Genomic DNA, 14,781 nt, shown 5'->3' with positions numbered 1-14,781 from the left:
AGCAGACAACAGAGATCAGTATGTGTTATTTATTTAATATAGTCTTCTTTGCTCCTCTTTATCAAGGTTGCCAATCATTTTGACTACGTCATACATTATTATCTCTATTTCTCTACAGCTTATGTTGTGTCATAACTCTTTCGTTTTTTTTCATCATAACAACAAAATGATGGTATCTTAATGTTTGTGTAGAAAGACACAGATAATCCTCTTTCACAGCCAAAGTATAAAGAATCAAGCAACTTTAATGACATGTTCTCTCAATGTGTGCCTTATATGAAAGCACAATTATTCTTTATACTTCACGTGTGTTGTGTTAAATATGAGGGATTTGTTTTGTGCGATAGCTTACATAAGATATTCTACATTTGAATGAATTTGTTTTTCAATTTCAGATGTGCTGTACTCTGCAGATTAAATCTATTTGTTAGCAGCTTCCTGTATTTCCTGTGTGCCTGTCCTGTGCCGGAGAATGTGTGGTGTGTGTGTGTTTGATGGATTAATATTGTATATGGAGTATGATTCATATGATATCTGCACATAGCCTTTGTCTTTCAGTAGGTTGTGTGGGTGAGTGAATGAGTGTGAGTGTGTGTGTGTGTGTGTGTGTGTGTGTGTGTGTGTGTGTGTGTGTGTGTGTGTGTGTGTGTGTGTGTGTGTGTGTGTGTGTGTGTGTGTGTGTGTGTGTGTGTGTGTGCAGGGGAGAAGGGGGTGGGTTTTGTCAGGGCCCACATTGGCTAAAATATTTTCACTGGCGACTAGAAAACGTGATCCGGCTTGCAGAGGCACTGCAGCGGAGACTGCAGAGAGAAAGGCAGGGAGGGAGGGAGAGAGAGAGAGAGAGAGAGAGAGAGCAAGAGCAAGAGGGGGAGGAGAAAGCATCAAGACATTTTCAGTTCGAGAGAGAGGGAGACATATAAGTTACATACGGTGAGAGAGACGTAAACATAGTATCCGTGAGCCCGTGTGTGTGAGTGTATGCACAGAGGCACATTGACAGAAGCTGAGAAGGAGAACGGGAGCACAGACGGCACTGAGGGAAAGACAACAACAGAGGAGAATAAAAGAAGAAAGGAAGGAAGAAAGACAGCAGTAAATACCTGAAGACCCGAGGCTCCTATTGAGACCAAATAGGAAGATAGAAAGAGAGAAACAGAGAAGAGAGGAGGAGAGGAAGATACTCAGAGAGACATCACAGGAGCTCAAGTAATTACACAACCTCTTTGGCTGACTGACAGACCGAGAGAAAGGAGGAGGGATGGAGAGAGAGCCGTTAGCAACCGCTGGGCCACACCACAGAGGAAAGGGAGAGAGGGAGGGAGAGTGAAGGACGAAGGGAACAGAGGAGGAGAAGAAGAGGAGGAGGGCTCCACCACCAGCCTCTGTCCTCCATCACTGTTGCTGAAGGAAGGAGTGACGCACCCACCCTCTGACAGCTCAGGCTCCATCTTACCTTCCCTTCTTTCATCTTTACCTTCCTCCCTCCACCTCTATCATCTATCCTCTCAGGGTCTCAGACAGGAATGAGCACCTTGTCTCCTTTGCTCCTCTCCTCCTCCTCTTCTTCCTCCTCCTCCCTTATGGCAAAACATCCTCTGTTCTGCTTTCAGATGCATGGGCCATTACATGCACAGTGAAGCTCTACCCTGTAACAAGACTACTGTCATTTCACAACACAGGACAGACAGTATATTCAGGACAGTAATCTCCAAAAGCAGCAACACACAGCAAGAAGCAGGCTTGGCAAGGTGGTTGGAGAACTGGGAGGACCATATGACAGGACTGACCAGCAACACAGGTAAAAGGATTGATCTAGGATCCATCAATGTGTGAGTGTACACTGAGGGAGGTCTGTGCATGATGTTTGTGTCTGTGCATGGGCGTTTTTTATTGCGGTTTGTGCATTTCAGGTTGGTTGAGAGAGTCGTTGCATCACAAGGACACATGCACGGGCTTAGACATACAAATACACACCCGCTATGCACACAACTGGTGGGGGGTCAGATTCAGTCTACAGATATTCCATTGTGTGTTGACTGCAGGGGAAAGGGTATCTTTGGGGTATCTCAGATCTCTCTGGAGAGGGACGGGAGAGAGAGGGGAGTAAGGGGACCTGTCTGGAACTTCCTGTTGTGTAGCAGTCAGCAGCACTGAGGGATCTCCATATTGACCATGCACTGGGCTGGCGCTGCTGACTGCAGTCAGTGCTGAGCTGCGTACTGCTGCCATGCTGCGATTGCATAACTGCTGCTGGTGCACCACTCCCACACGCTGCTGCCGCGCCAAACCTGCTCCTTCCTTACTTACTAACTGAGCCACCAAACCAAGCTCCCCAGATACACAATGCAGCCTCCATTACTCAGCTCATACTCATCTATGTTACTTGTCTCCCTCTCCATCCTTATCACAGCAACAGTGTCGGTCTGCATCTCCCTGAGCTGACACAGAGCTGCCGCAAAACTCTATTTGCTCAATCAATATGGCCACTGGAATATTGATTGACCATATGTTGCTCTACACGTCCCTCATAAATCCTTCATGCGGCTGTGTGTCAGGAGGGCATAGCCACAGGAAGTAGGAGTGCTGCACCTGATAAATCAATATTTATACAGTGCCAGTCAAAAGTTTGGACACACCTACTCATTCAAGGGCTTTTCTTAATTTTTTACGATTTTCTACATTGTAAAAAAAAATAGTAAAGACATCAAAACAATGAAACAATACATGGAATCATGTAGTAACCAAAAAAGCGTATTTTATATTTGAGATTCTTCAAAGTAGCCACCCATTGCCTTGATGACAACTTTGCACACTCTTGGCATTCTCTCAACCAGCTTTACCTGGAATGATTCTCCAACAGTCTTGAAGGAGTTCCTACATATGCTGAGCATTTGTTATCTGCTTTTCCTTCACTCTGCGGTCCAACTCATCCCAAACCATCTCAATTGGGATGAGGTTGGGTGATTGTGGAGGCCAGGTCATCTGATGCAGCACACTAATCACTCTCCTTCTTGGTCAAATAGCCCTTACACAGTCTGGAGGTGTGTTTTGGGTCATTGTCCTGTTGAAAACCAATTGATAGTCCCACTCAGCGCTATTCGAGATGGGATGGCTCATCGCTGCAGAATGCTGTGGTTGCGATGCTGGTTAAGTGTACCTTGGATTCTAAATCAATCACGGACAGTGTCACCAGCAAAACACCCCCACACCATCATACCTACTCCTCCATTCTTAACGGTGGGAACCACACATGCGGAGATCATCCGTTCACCTACTCTGCATCTCACAAAGACACAGCGGTTGGAACCAAAAATCTCAAATTTGGACTCATCAGACCAAAGGACAGATTTCCACAGGTCTGATGTCCATTGCTCGTGTTTCTTGGTCCAAGCAAGTCTCTACTTCTTATTGGTGTCCTTTAGTAGTGATGTCTTTTCAGCAATTCGACCATGAAAGCCTGATTCACGCAGTTTCCTCTGAAAAGTTGATGTTGTAAAGCATTTTTTTTGGCCTGCAATTTCTGAGGCTGGCAATTCAAATTAACTTATCCTCTGCAGCAGAGGTAACTCTGGGTCTTCCTTTCCTGTGGTGAAAGACAGTTCCATCATAGCGCTTGATGGGTTTTGTGACTTCACTTGAAGAAACTTTCAAAGCTCCAGACTAACTGACCTTCATGTCTTAAAGTAATGATGGAATGTTGTTTCTCTTTGCTTATTTGAGCTGTTCTTGCAATAATATGGACTTAGTCTTTTACCAAATAGGAGTATCTTCTGTATACCACCCCTACCTTGTCACAACACAACTGATTGGCTCAAACACATTAAGATGGAAATAAATTCCAAAAATTAACAAGGCACACCTGTTAATTGAAATGCATTCCAGGTGACTACCTTGAAGCTGGTTGAGAGAATGCCAAGTGTGTGCAAAGCTGTCATCAAGGCAAAGGGTGGCTACTTTGAAGAATCTAAAATATATTTCGATTTTTCGGTTACGACATGATTCCATATGTGTTATTTCATAGTTTTGATGTCTTCACTATTATCCTACAATGTAGAAAATTGTAAAAATAAAGATAAACCCTTGAAAGAACAGGCGTCCATCTTTTGAGTAGTACTATATATAATAATGTATATGTAATAATAGTAATGACCACCCCCCCTCCGTCGACAGCTCAAAACATCTTCCCGCGGCCATGCAGTAGGATCTATTATTGTTCTGCTGGAGTTGACACTGTCGAGCTCTGACAGACAGAGACAGAGAGAGAGAGAAAAAGAGAGAGAGAGGTAGGGAGAGAGTTAGAGAGAGAGCAAATAGTCATCATCAACATGATATAGGTTTATACTAATCAACAACGGCATATGCAATAAAGCAGTGCTTTATGGAATTCACAGTCAATTTAAATGCAACATTTTACTCAGATGTGCATCACTCAACAGGGATAAATCTGGGGATTTGTCCACAGCGAGCTCTAAGGTCATCATACCATTTACATAATCATAATACATCATAACCCCCACAGGGTAGAGCAGAGATATGCTGATGCCTTTATCAGCAAGACAGACCTGTGGACGCTAAACAGAACATACCCAGCATTATCTGTGTAGTAGTGCTGTGTGTGTTATAGGGGAACAGGCACCGTTCAACCAGTTATTTGGCCCAGTCCAGTTCAGGTCACCTGGCTGAGGGTGAGGCGTGTGTTATGGAGATGCAGATGTACAGTAGACGATAGAGGCAGGGACAGCCAGCTAATAGTGTCTGACTCATTTTGAACATGGTACCCTTCTCCTGCTCTCTTCACCACACAAGTGGAATACATCAAGGAGGTCGTGTGAGGGAGACAGCTGGACTGGGCAGTGCGTGTGTGTGTGTGGAGGCAAATGGAGGGAGGAGGAACGGGGGAGTGGAAGATGGTTAGTAATGTTCAGGCTGTTTTGTTGTTGTTGTGGTAACGTGCGCATTAGATGTGAATAACACAGTGTATTTACAGTCCTGCATCTTTAATGCGTCCATGAAATATGAGACTAGAAGTAGTCTGGCTTATTAGCGTTTAATAGCATTTTTGCACGCATGTTTGTCTGTCAATTCAATGTGCGTATCCTGGAATATCATGGGTGGTGTTTGTGATGGGGGTGTACAGAATAAAGGTGAACATCAAATCAAATCAAATCAAATTTTATTTGTCACATACACATGGTTAGCAGATGTTAATGCGAGTGTAGCGAAATGCTTGTGCTTCTAGTTCCGACAGTGCAGTAATAACCAACAAGTAATCTAACTAACAATTCCAAAACTACTGTCTTATACACAGTGTAAGGGGATAAAGAATATGTACATAAGGATATATGAATGAGTGATGGTACAGAGCAGCATAGGTAAGATACAGTAGATGGTATCGAGTACAGTATATACATATGAGATGAGTATGTAAACAAAGTGGCATAGTTAAAGTGGCTAGTGATACATGTATTACATAAGGATGCAGTCGATGATATAGAGTACAGTATATACGTATGCATATGAGATGAATAATGTAGGGTAAGTAACATTATATAAGGTAGCATTGTTTAAAGTGGCTAGTGATATATTTACATAATTTCCCATCAATTCCCATTATTAAAGTGGCTGGAGTTGAGTCAGTGTCAGTGTCAGTGTGTTGGCAGCAGCCACTCAATGTTAGTGGTGGCTGTTTAACAGTCTGATGGCCTTGAGATAGAAGCTGTTTTTCAGTCTCTCGGTCCCAGCTTTGATGCACCTTTACTGACCTCGCCTTCTGGATGATAGCGGGGTGAACAGGCAGTGGCTCGGGTGGTGGAACATGCTATTGGTGTTCTGTGTGTGTGTGTTAGGGTATGTGTACTTACATAGGAATGTATGTGTTGTGCGTGTTGTTTGAAAGAGATGCGTGTTGTTTGCTGAGATGACCTGTCAGATCTCTCCTCTAGCTTGAGCTCTGCTATCTCCTTCTCTCCTTTTTCTCCCTTGTTTGTTTTCGCTGACAGGAACAAATATGCAGCACATGATTTCATTAGTTTAATTCTTGGGTGGGCGGACTGACTAGCTGACTGTACCGGGCTGGGCTGGCCCGGCCTGAGGCAGCCAGACAGTGGGCCTTGGTATCTTAACAACATAGGCCTGACTGACTGATGTAGGGCTGGTACAGTTATAACCCTCCTCTATGCGTGTTAATACTGAGTCTGGTTCTGAAATGAGCCTCTTACATAATTCTATCCCAAGGTACTAACGACACACCTCAGCACGAGGCCTCCTTCCTCATCAGCTTCCATTTATATATCACTGTCGCCAAATGAGATGTTAATTTTAGATGATTAATTTTCAAGGCTGTGATGCTGTGAGGCTCCTTGGGCAGCTGGCCTGAATGTTTCTGCTCCATTACCTCAATCATAAGACAGCTCCCTCTGACTGACCTGTTATAAATAATATCAAAGCGACTTACAGTAATGCATACATTTTACATATGGGCTCCCGAGTGGCGCAGGGGTCTAAAGCACTGCATCTCAGTGCTAGAGGCGTCACTACAGACCCTGGTTTGATTCCAGGACGTATCACAACCGGCCGTGATTGGGAGCCCATAGGGCGGCACACAATTGGCAAAAAAAAAATATATATATATGGATGGTCTTAGAGGTTGAACCCACTACCATGGTGTTTCAATTACCAAGCTCTACCACCTGAGCTACAAAGGACCATATGATTATACATACATACATCAGGTGTGTTGTTTGTGTCTGCAACCATGAGAGCAGGCTGGTGTGTGGGAGTATGGCTGGATGAATGGACACTGAAGGGAATTATTGAATACTATTCTACCTCAATTATAAAACATATGCCCTGAACACAAATTGACTTGAATTAGCTACATATCATAAAGTGATAATACGTGGTGATAAATGTGTTGTATGGCACATATTGGCCTTGCCCTGGCAGATGCTAGTGTGAAATGGAGTGAGAGCATGCATGGCTGTGTACAGTGTGTGGGTTTGTGAACGAATGTGTGTGAGAGAGAAAGGGCGAGAAAGCTGTTATTTAAGAAGAAGCATTGCGGCACTGCAGTGCCGGTGGAACGCATTGAGAGAAATTGTGAGTGACACTGGCTAACGGCCCTCTCTGTCACTGAATGGGGTCAGATACAAGAGCACAATCAGAGACAACAGAATGTTTTCATCAGCGAGATACAGGAGAATTTACACATGCCTGCTCAGCATAGATTCTCTATTGGAACACGGTGGGGTAGTGTAGGTGATGTTTTAAGTGTCTGTATGGGAATGTGAATATGGGGAGAGAGAAAAGAGAGAGTGTGTTTGTGTGTTGGGGTTTGAGGGTTAATTCGCTAGGGTATTTCCGCCTGTAAAGGTATAGCTCTTTCACTCTGTGTGAACCTTCAGAGGAGGTTGGGGGCAGGAAACCACAGTGAAAGATAAAGACACCATAAATAGAAACCTGGACCAATGTTGCACTCCCTTTTATTCTCTCTCACTCTCCCTCTCCTTCTCGCTCTTTTGCAGCATGTAGGTCAACTCCCTCGCTCTCCTTCCATCTTTATGCATCACGTCTACTGAGAGCCTTGTGTGGAAGAGAAAATATGTGTAATTTTCCTCCATTGTTGTGTTGACTTGGAAACAGACATAGTACTACAAACAATCGTACATTTACGCCACCTACGTAATGCACATTACCACTCGAAATGAAACCTACTCACACACTGATGATTGCCAATTGTTTTGCTCATTTGCCTCTGACCAAACATGAATCTTTTTCATGTGTCATATAGTAGGATGATAATAAGGGTAGACAGGATGCTAGAGGCATGAGGAGACCAGAAACACAGACTCATAATTCTTTCAGAAAACTAGCGTTCTATAACCCCAGTATACTTTGACAAATAGAGCACCTTCTCTACAGTTAAGGATTTCAAAGGAGGGTGTTCTATTCTTAATATTTCTTAAAATAGAGAGAGTATCCACATCTGTCCACATCCATCATACAGTATTGCAATAACGGGGCGGCAGGCTAGTGGTTAGAGCGTTGGACTAGTAACCGGAAGGTTGTAAGTTCAAATCCCTGAGCTGACAAGGTACAAATCTGTTGTTCTGCCCCTGAACAGGCAGTTAACCCACTGTTCCTAGGCTGTCATTGAAAATAAGAATTGGTTCTTAACTGACTTTCCTAGTAAAATAAAGGTAACAAAAAGAAAAAAAATGTATGTTAACAATTATACATAGTCATAAGGTTTTGTCATATTTTTAAAATGTATAATTGCATTCATTTTGCTGGACCCGAGGAAGAGTAGCTGCTACCTTGGCAGCAGCTAATGGGGATCCATAATAAATACAAATAGCAGATTAATGTGTGATTTACTTTGATGGATGGTGTTTAATCAAACTCTCCTCTCCTTCCTCAGGTAACTGAGCCAAAGAGGATAACAGTCACACCATCTGACAGTCTGAGGTCACTGCTGTCACTCTGAACCTCTGAGGGACAGACACACAGATCGTGACGAAGAAAGGACCCCCCTGGAGACCTTTATCTGCCCACTAGTGGGAGCACCCCTTCACTCCCTCCTCAGAGAAATTCAGGAAGGGTGTGTTTAAGGGCAGGGGAGTCATTCCAAGAGCCTTCCATTGTCTCTGATACACCTCCCAAAAAATAACTCCGCCTCATGAGACCCCAACCAAGGGGGCCAAAGGTCACAAAACCATATTCAACCAAAAGCACAGGCAGAGAGAGGAAGAGAGGAGGTTCTAGTCTGAGTGTATACAGGTTGTTCACACACACACACATTCACACACTAGGCTGTTCCACAGCCTCAGCTAGAAACAGGAACAAAGTGCTGGTTTCAGCAGCAACCACCTAGAAACAAGCCAGCCCCAAGCCCTGTTTGCGTCAGTTTCCCCTGACAAGCCACAGGATGCTGTGAGACAGTAGACTGAACTACTACTGAACAGCCCCTGCTGCTTGAGCTCTCCATTTTGAGAGAGTAGAATTCTTCACAACCATGTAGTTTTATGTGAGCATCTATATATATGTACATATAAGATTATTTATTGGTGTTATCACTGAAAACATATAATTTGTGCTAATGTGTCGAGACCTGTCTGTTGTTCAGCTGCTATTGTGGTTGAATATTCAGTACATATCTTTATTGTATATCTAAGACTGCACAGAGTAGTTTTAAGTGGACTAACTACCAGGCACGGACTGTTATCCCTGTCTATCAGTAGTGTTGTTAGAGGACAGTATTTCTGTCTAATAGGGACGTCTTCTTCACTGCTCCAGGTTAGAGGGCTCTGGCTTTAGTCCTCAGTCCTTCTGTCCCACATAAAGACTCAGGGTAACAGAACAACAGACGTGGGAAAAATGGACAGAATCATACGTCCCCACGTCCCCTCTAATGGCTGACTTTGACACACCCAGGTCACTTCAGAGCGCCGACCTACTCCCAGCCCAAGCCAGGGGCATCGCCCGCTAAACCAGCCATAGCACCCTCTCTTAAAAAAAGACAGACACCCAAATACGCTTAATGTCCATGTCCTGCCTCAGGCGACAGCCTGTGACCATCCCCATGGATACCGTCAAGATCATCCAGTCAGAGAAGTTCCCCCGGGAATGCCCGGTGCCTGTCACCCAACCTCGCTTTGCCCCTCCCCCACGGGTGGCATGGGACGGAGGGGGAGAGGGAGAGATCATAGTCAATCAGGCATGCAGTGACCTAGCCCTGGACATGACCTGCAGGGATCTTGCAATGGAGGTGACCTGCACTGACCTGGCCCCCACCAGACCCATGGTCTCATCTCCCCCAGCCCCCATGGGCCGCAAGGAGAGCTACCTGGCCCAGCGCAAAGCCAGCTCTGCAGAGATCTGCTACCACCAGTTCCACTACAAGATGGAGGATGTCATAGTCAACCAGTACGTGCTGCGTTCTTCTTCAACGTCCTCCTCCACCTCCTCTTCCTCCTCGGGTCCCGTGATGCCCTGTGAACCCCTAGACTGCCCCACCTGCGGCCACACCTACAACTTTACTGGCAAGCGTCCTCGCATCCTCTCCTGCCTACACTCGGTGTGTGAGGAGTGCCTGCAGATCCTCTACGAGTCCTGCCCCAAGTATAAGTTCATCTCGTGCCCCACATGCAGGCGTGAGACGGTGCTGTTCACAGACTATGGGCTGGCTGCCCTGGCCATTAACACCAGCATCCTGAGCCGGCTGCCCTCTGACCCCAACGGCCCGGTGCAGTGGGGAGGGGAGGCCGACCGGAGTTGCTACCAGACGGTGCGCCAGTACTGCCAGTCAGCCTGCACCTGCCAGATCGCCAACCCCCTGTCCTCCTGTGGCATCATGTAGAGACCTAGGCAGGGGCCAAACTGGCATGACTTAACCCTGCCTCTTCTCTTCCACCTACCCTCCTCCTCTCTATCTCGCATACATACAACCCCACACAGATGTATCTCTAGATTTAATATTACAGATGGATGCTGTCTGGGTCAAATGGATCGTGAAGGACACCGCTTACAGACGAAAGCAGGGAAATGGCAAATAAATGTATTTTATGTATGAACTGTGAATCCTATTCCCCCTCTCTTGTTCGGATGTGTTTGTGTTGACATCTCTTTACATGGGAATGCTATAGGGGAGGCCTATCCCCTCAACCTAGGTAAATAAAAAAATAAAAAAACACATTGCTGTTTGGTCTGAACTGGCTATGGATGTTCAGTCATTTATAGACAGGATGATAAAAAGTCAATGGTTGATGATTTAATATGTTTCTACATTTCTTTAAAGTCACACCATCTCTCTGCCTTGTGGTGCAGGGAGTAAAATCCCTATAGCTCAGTTCATCTGACTAACTCCTCTACATGGGATTAACAATGTACTGTTTACTGTCAACAATAAGCGGTACATTGTTAATCATCTGTATTTCTAATTGTATTTATTATGGATCCCCATTAGCTGCTGCCAAGACAGCAGCTACTTTTCCTGTGTTCCAGCAAAATTAAGGCAGTTAAACAGTTTTAAAAACATTACAATACATTCATTACAGAATTCACAACACACTAAGTGTGTGCCCTCAAGCCCATACTCCACTACTGCATATCTACAACACAAAATCCATGTGTTTGTGTGTCTAGTGCGTATGTATGCATGTGTCTGTGCCTATGTTTGTGTTGCTTCACAGTCCCTGCTGTTCCATAAGGGGTATTTTTATCTGTTTAAAAAAATAATCTGATTAAACTGATAGAATCAGTTACCTGATGTGGAATAGAGTTCCATGTAGCCATGTAGTAATGTGCACCTCCCATAGTCTGTTCTGGACTTTGGGACTGTGAAGAAACCTCTGGTGGCATGTCTTGTGGGGTATGCATGGGTGTCTGAGCTGTGTGCTAGTAGTTTAAACAGACACCTCGGTGCTTTCAACATGTCAAGTAGTGATATAGTCAATCTCTCCTCTACTATGATATTGTTATGCATATTATTGTTTGCCCTCTGTGTACATCCAAGGGCCAGCCGTGCAGCCCTGTTCTGAGCCAATTGCAATTTTCCTAAGCCCCTCTTTGTGGCACTTGACCACAGGTGCGACACAACTAGAGCCTGTAGGACCTGCCTTGTTGATAGTGCTGTTAAGAAGGTAGAGCAGCACTTTATTATGGACAGACTTCTCCCCATCTTAGCTACTGTTGAATCAATATGTTTGGACCATGACAGTTTACAATCCAGGGTTACTCCAAGCAGTTTAGTTACCTCAACTTGCTCAATTTCCACATTATTTATTACAATATTTAGTTGAGATTTAGGGTTTAGTGAATGATTTGTCCCAAATACAATACTTTTAGTTTTTGAATATTTAGGACTAACTTATTTCTTGCCACCCATTCTGAAACTAACTGCAGCCAGTGACATGCCTTTAGTAAATATTGAAAAAAGTAAGGGGCCTAGACAGCTGCCCTGGGGAAAGGGAAAGAGGAATACCTAGTCAGTTGTACAACTGAATTCCTTCAACAAAAAACTCCTGATTCTACCTGGATTATGTTGGAGAGGCTAAATAACACCCTCTGTGTTCTGTTAGACAGGTAACTATTTATCCACAATATAGCAGTGGGCGTAAAGCCATAACACATGCATTTTTCCAGCAAGCAGAATATGATCGAAAATGTCAAAAGCCGCACTGAAGTCTAACAAAACAGCTCCAACAGTCTTTTTATCATCAATTTCTCAGCTAATCATCAGTCATTTGTGAACTGTAAGTGCCGTGCATGTTGAATGCTCTTCCCTATAAGCGTGCTGAACATCTGTTGTCACTTTGTTTACTGTAAAAAAAGCATTTTATCTGGTCAAACACCATTTTTTAACAAAACTTTACTAAGGGTTGGTAACAGGCTGATTGGGGGCTTTACTATTCTTAAGTAGCGGAATGACTTTCACTTCCCTCCAGGGCACAAACGTTCTAGCACACACGTTCTCCATCAAAGTTGTCAGACCCTAGTGGCTTGTCATTGTTGATAGACAATATTTATTTAAACTCTTCCACACACTTTACGGATTTCAAAACTTCATCATTTGGTCAGATATACTTGGAAGTGTAGTGTCAGCGTTTGTTGCTGTTATGTCATGCCTAAGTTTGCTAATCTTGCCAATGAAAAAAATCTAAGTAGTTTGCAATATCAGTCGGTTTTGTAATTAATGAGCCATCTGATTCAATGAATGATGGAGCCGAGTTTTCCTTTTTCACCACAACTTCATTGAAGGTGAACCAACGCTTTTTACTATCATTCTTTGTCATTTATCTTTGTTTCATAGTGTAGTTTCATCTCTTTATTCAGTTTAGTCAAATTATTTCTCAATTTTCAGTACGTTCGCCAATCGGTTGTGCAGCCAGACTTACTTACCAATCCATTGCCTTCATCCCTCTCAAACATACAAATGTTCAACTCCTCATCAATCCATCAGCCTTGGGAACTTTGGTTTTCCTAGATATGACTACTATATCACTATATCCGATGGATCTGGATACTGCTTTCAAGCACATTTCTGCAGCATTAGTAAAGATGTGATCAATACATGTTGATGATTTCATTCATGTGCTGTTTGTAACGACCCTGGTAGGTTGACTGATAACCTGAACCAGGTTGCAGGCACTGGTTACAGTTTGAAGCTTTTTCTTGAGTGGGCAGCTTGATTAAAGCCAGACCATATTCAATTCACCCAGAAAATATATGTCTATGTTGATATCACATACATTATCAGGCATTACACACACGTTATCCAGAAACTGACTGTTCACACTTGGTCGTCTATAGCAGCTTCCCACAAGAATGGGCTTTACGTGAGACAGATTAACCTGTAGCCATATTCCTAAAAGCAGTATTTAACATGATATCCTCTCTAATCTTAACAGGAATGTGGTTCTGAATATTAACAGAAACACCTCCACCACTGGCTGTCGTCTTTTCTGTAAATGTTATAACCTTGTATTGCTACCACTGTATCATCAAAGGTACTGTCTAAGTGAGTTTTAGAGATAGTCAGAATATGAATGTCATCTGTTACTAGCAAGTCAATAACTTCATGAACCTTATTTCTTAAGCTATATACAGTACCAGTCAAAAGTTTGGACACAGTCACTCATTCAATGGTTTTACTTTATTTTTACTATTTTCTACATTGTAGAATATTAATGAAGACATCAAAACTATTAAATAACACATATGGAATCATGTAGTAACCACAAAAGTGTAAACAAATAAAAAAAGATTTTAGATTCTTCAAAGAAGCCACCCATTGCCTTGACAGCTTTGTACACTCTTGACAATCTCTCAACCAGCTTCCCCTGGAATGCTTTTCCAACAGTCTTGAAGGGTTCTCTCATATGCTGAGCACTTATACTGCTTTTCCTTCACTCTGCGGTCCCACTCATCCCAAACCATCTCAATTGGGTTGAGGTCGGGTGATTGTGGAGGCCAGGTCATCTGATGCATCACTCCATCTTCTTGGTCAAATAGCCCTTACACAGCCTGGAGGTGTGTTGGGTCATTGTCCTGTTGAAAAACACGTGATAGTCCCACTAAGTGCATACCAGATGGAGTGGTGTATCGCTGCAGAATGCTGTGGTAGCGATGATGTTTAATTGTACCTTGAATTCTATCACATCTCCTCTATGCTTCACGGTGGGAACCACACATGGAGAGATCATCCGTTCCCCTACTCTGCATCTCACAAAGACACGCGGTCGGAACCCAAAATCTCAAATTTGGACTCATCAGACCAAAAGACAGATTTTCACCAGTCTAATGTCCATTGTTCTTGTATCTGGGCCAAGCAAGTCTCTTCTTATTATTGGTGTCCTTTAGTTGTGGTTTCATTGCAGAAATTCAACCATGAAGGCCTGATTCACACAGTCTCCTCTGAACAGTTGATGTTGAGAGGTGTTTGTTACTTGAACTCTGAAGCATTTATTTGGGCTGCAAATTCTGAGACTGGTAACTCTAATTAACTTATCCTCTGCAGCAGAGGTAACTCTGGGACTTCCTTTCCTGTGGCGGTCCTCTTGAGAGCCAGTTTCATCATAGCGCTAAAGGTTTTTTGCGACTGCACTTGAAGAAACTTTCAAAGTTCCAGACTGACCTTCATGTCTTAAAGTAATGATGGACTGTACTATTTCTTTGCTTATTTGAGCTGTTCTTGTCATAATATGGGCTTGGTCTTTTACCAAACAGGGCTATCTTCTGTATACCACCTCCACCTTGTCACAACACAACTGATTGGCTCAAATG

The 14,781-nt window shown here is 43.6% G+C and overlaps 1 protein-coding gene across 1 annotated transcript; it reads left to right on the top strand.

Moving 5' to 3' along the window:
* Positions 1–844: 844 nt before the first annotated feature.
* Positions 845–10,690, top strand: LOC112231071 (RING finger protein 208). Its single transcript, XM_024397603.2, has 2 exons — positions 845–1,798; positions 8,420–10,690. The coding sequence occupies exon 2, from the start codon at positions 9,539–9,541 to the stop codon at positions 10,355–10,357; it is 819 nt and encodes a 272-aa protein (XP_024253371.1). The 5' UTR covers positions 845–1,798; positions 8,420–9,538; the 3' UTR covers positions 10,358–10,690.
* Positions 10,691–14,781: the final 4,091 nt, after the last annotated feature.

This window comes from Oncorhynchus tshawytscha, linkage group LG33 (assembly GCF_018296145.1).
Source record: "Oncorhynchus tshawytscha isolate Ot180627B linkage group LG33, Otsh_v2.0, whole genome shotgun sequence".
NCBI lineage: Eukaryota > Metazoa > Chordata > Actinopteri > Salmoniformes > Salmonidae > Oncorhynchus > Oncorhynchus tshawytscha.
This window is presented reverse-complemented; position numbering and strand designations above follow the sequence as displayed.

Excerpts from the sequence above, each read along its gene's own strand:
- LOC112231071 (XM_024397603.2), top strand. The coding sequence starts at position 9,539 with ATGTCCATGTCCTGCCTCAGGCGACAGCCTGTGACCATCCCCATGGAT.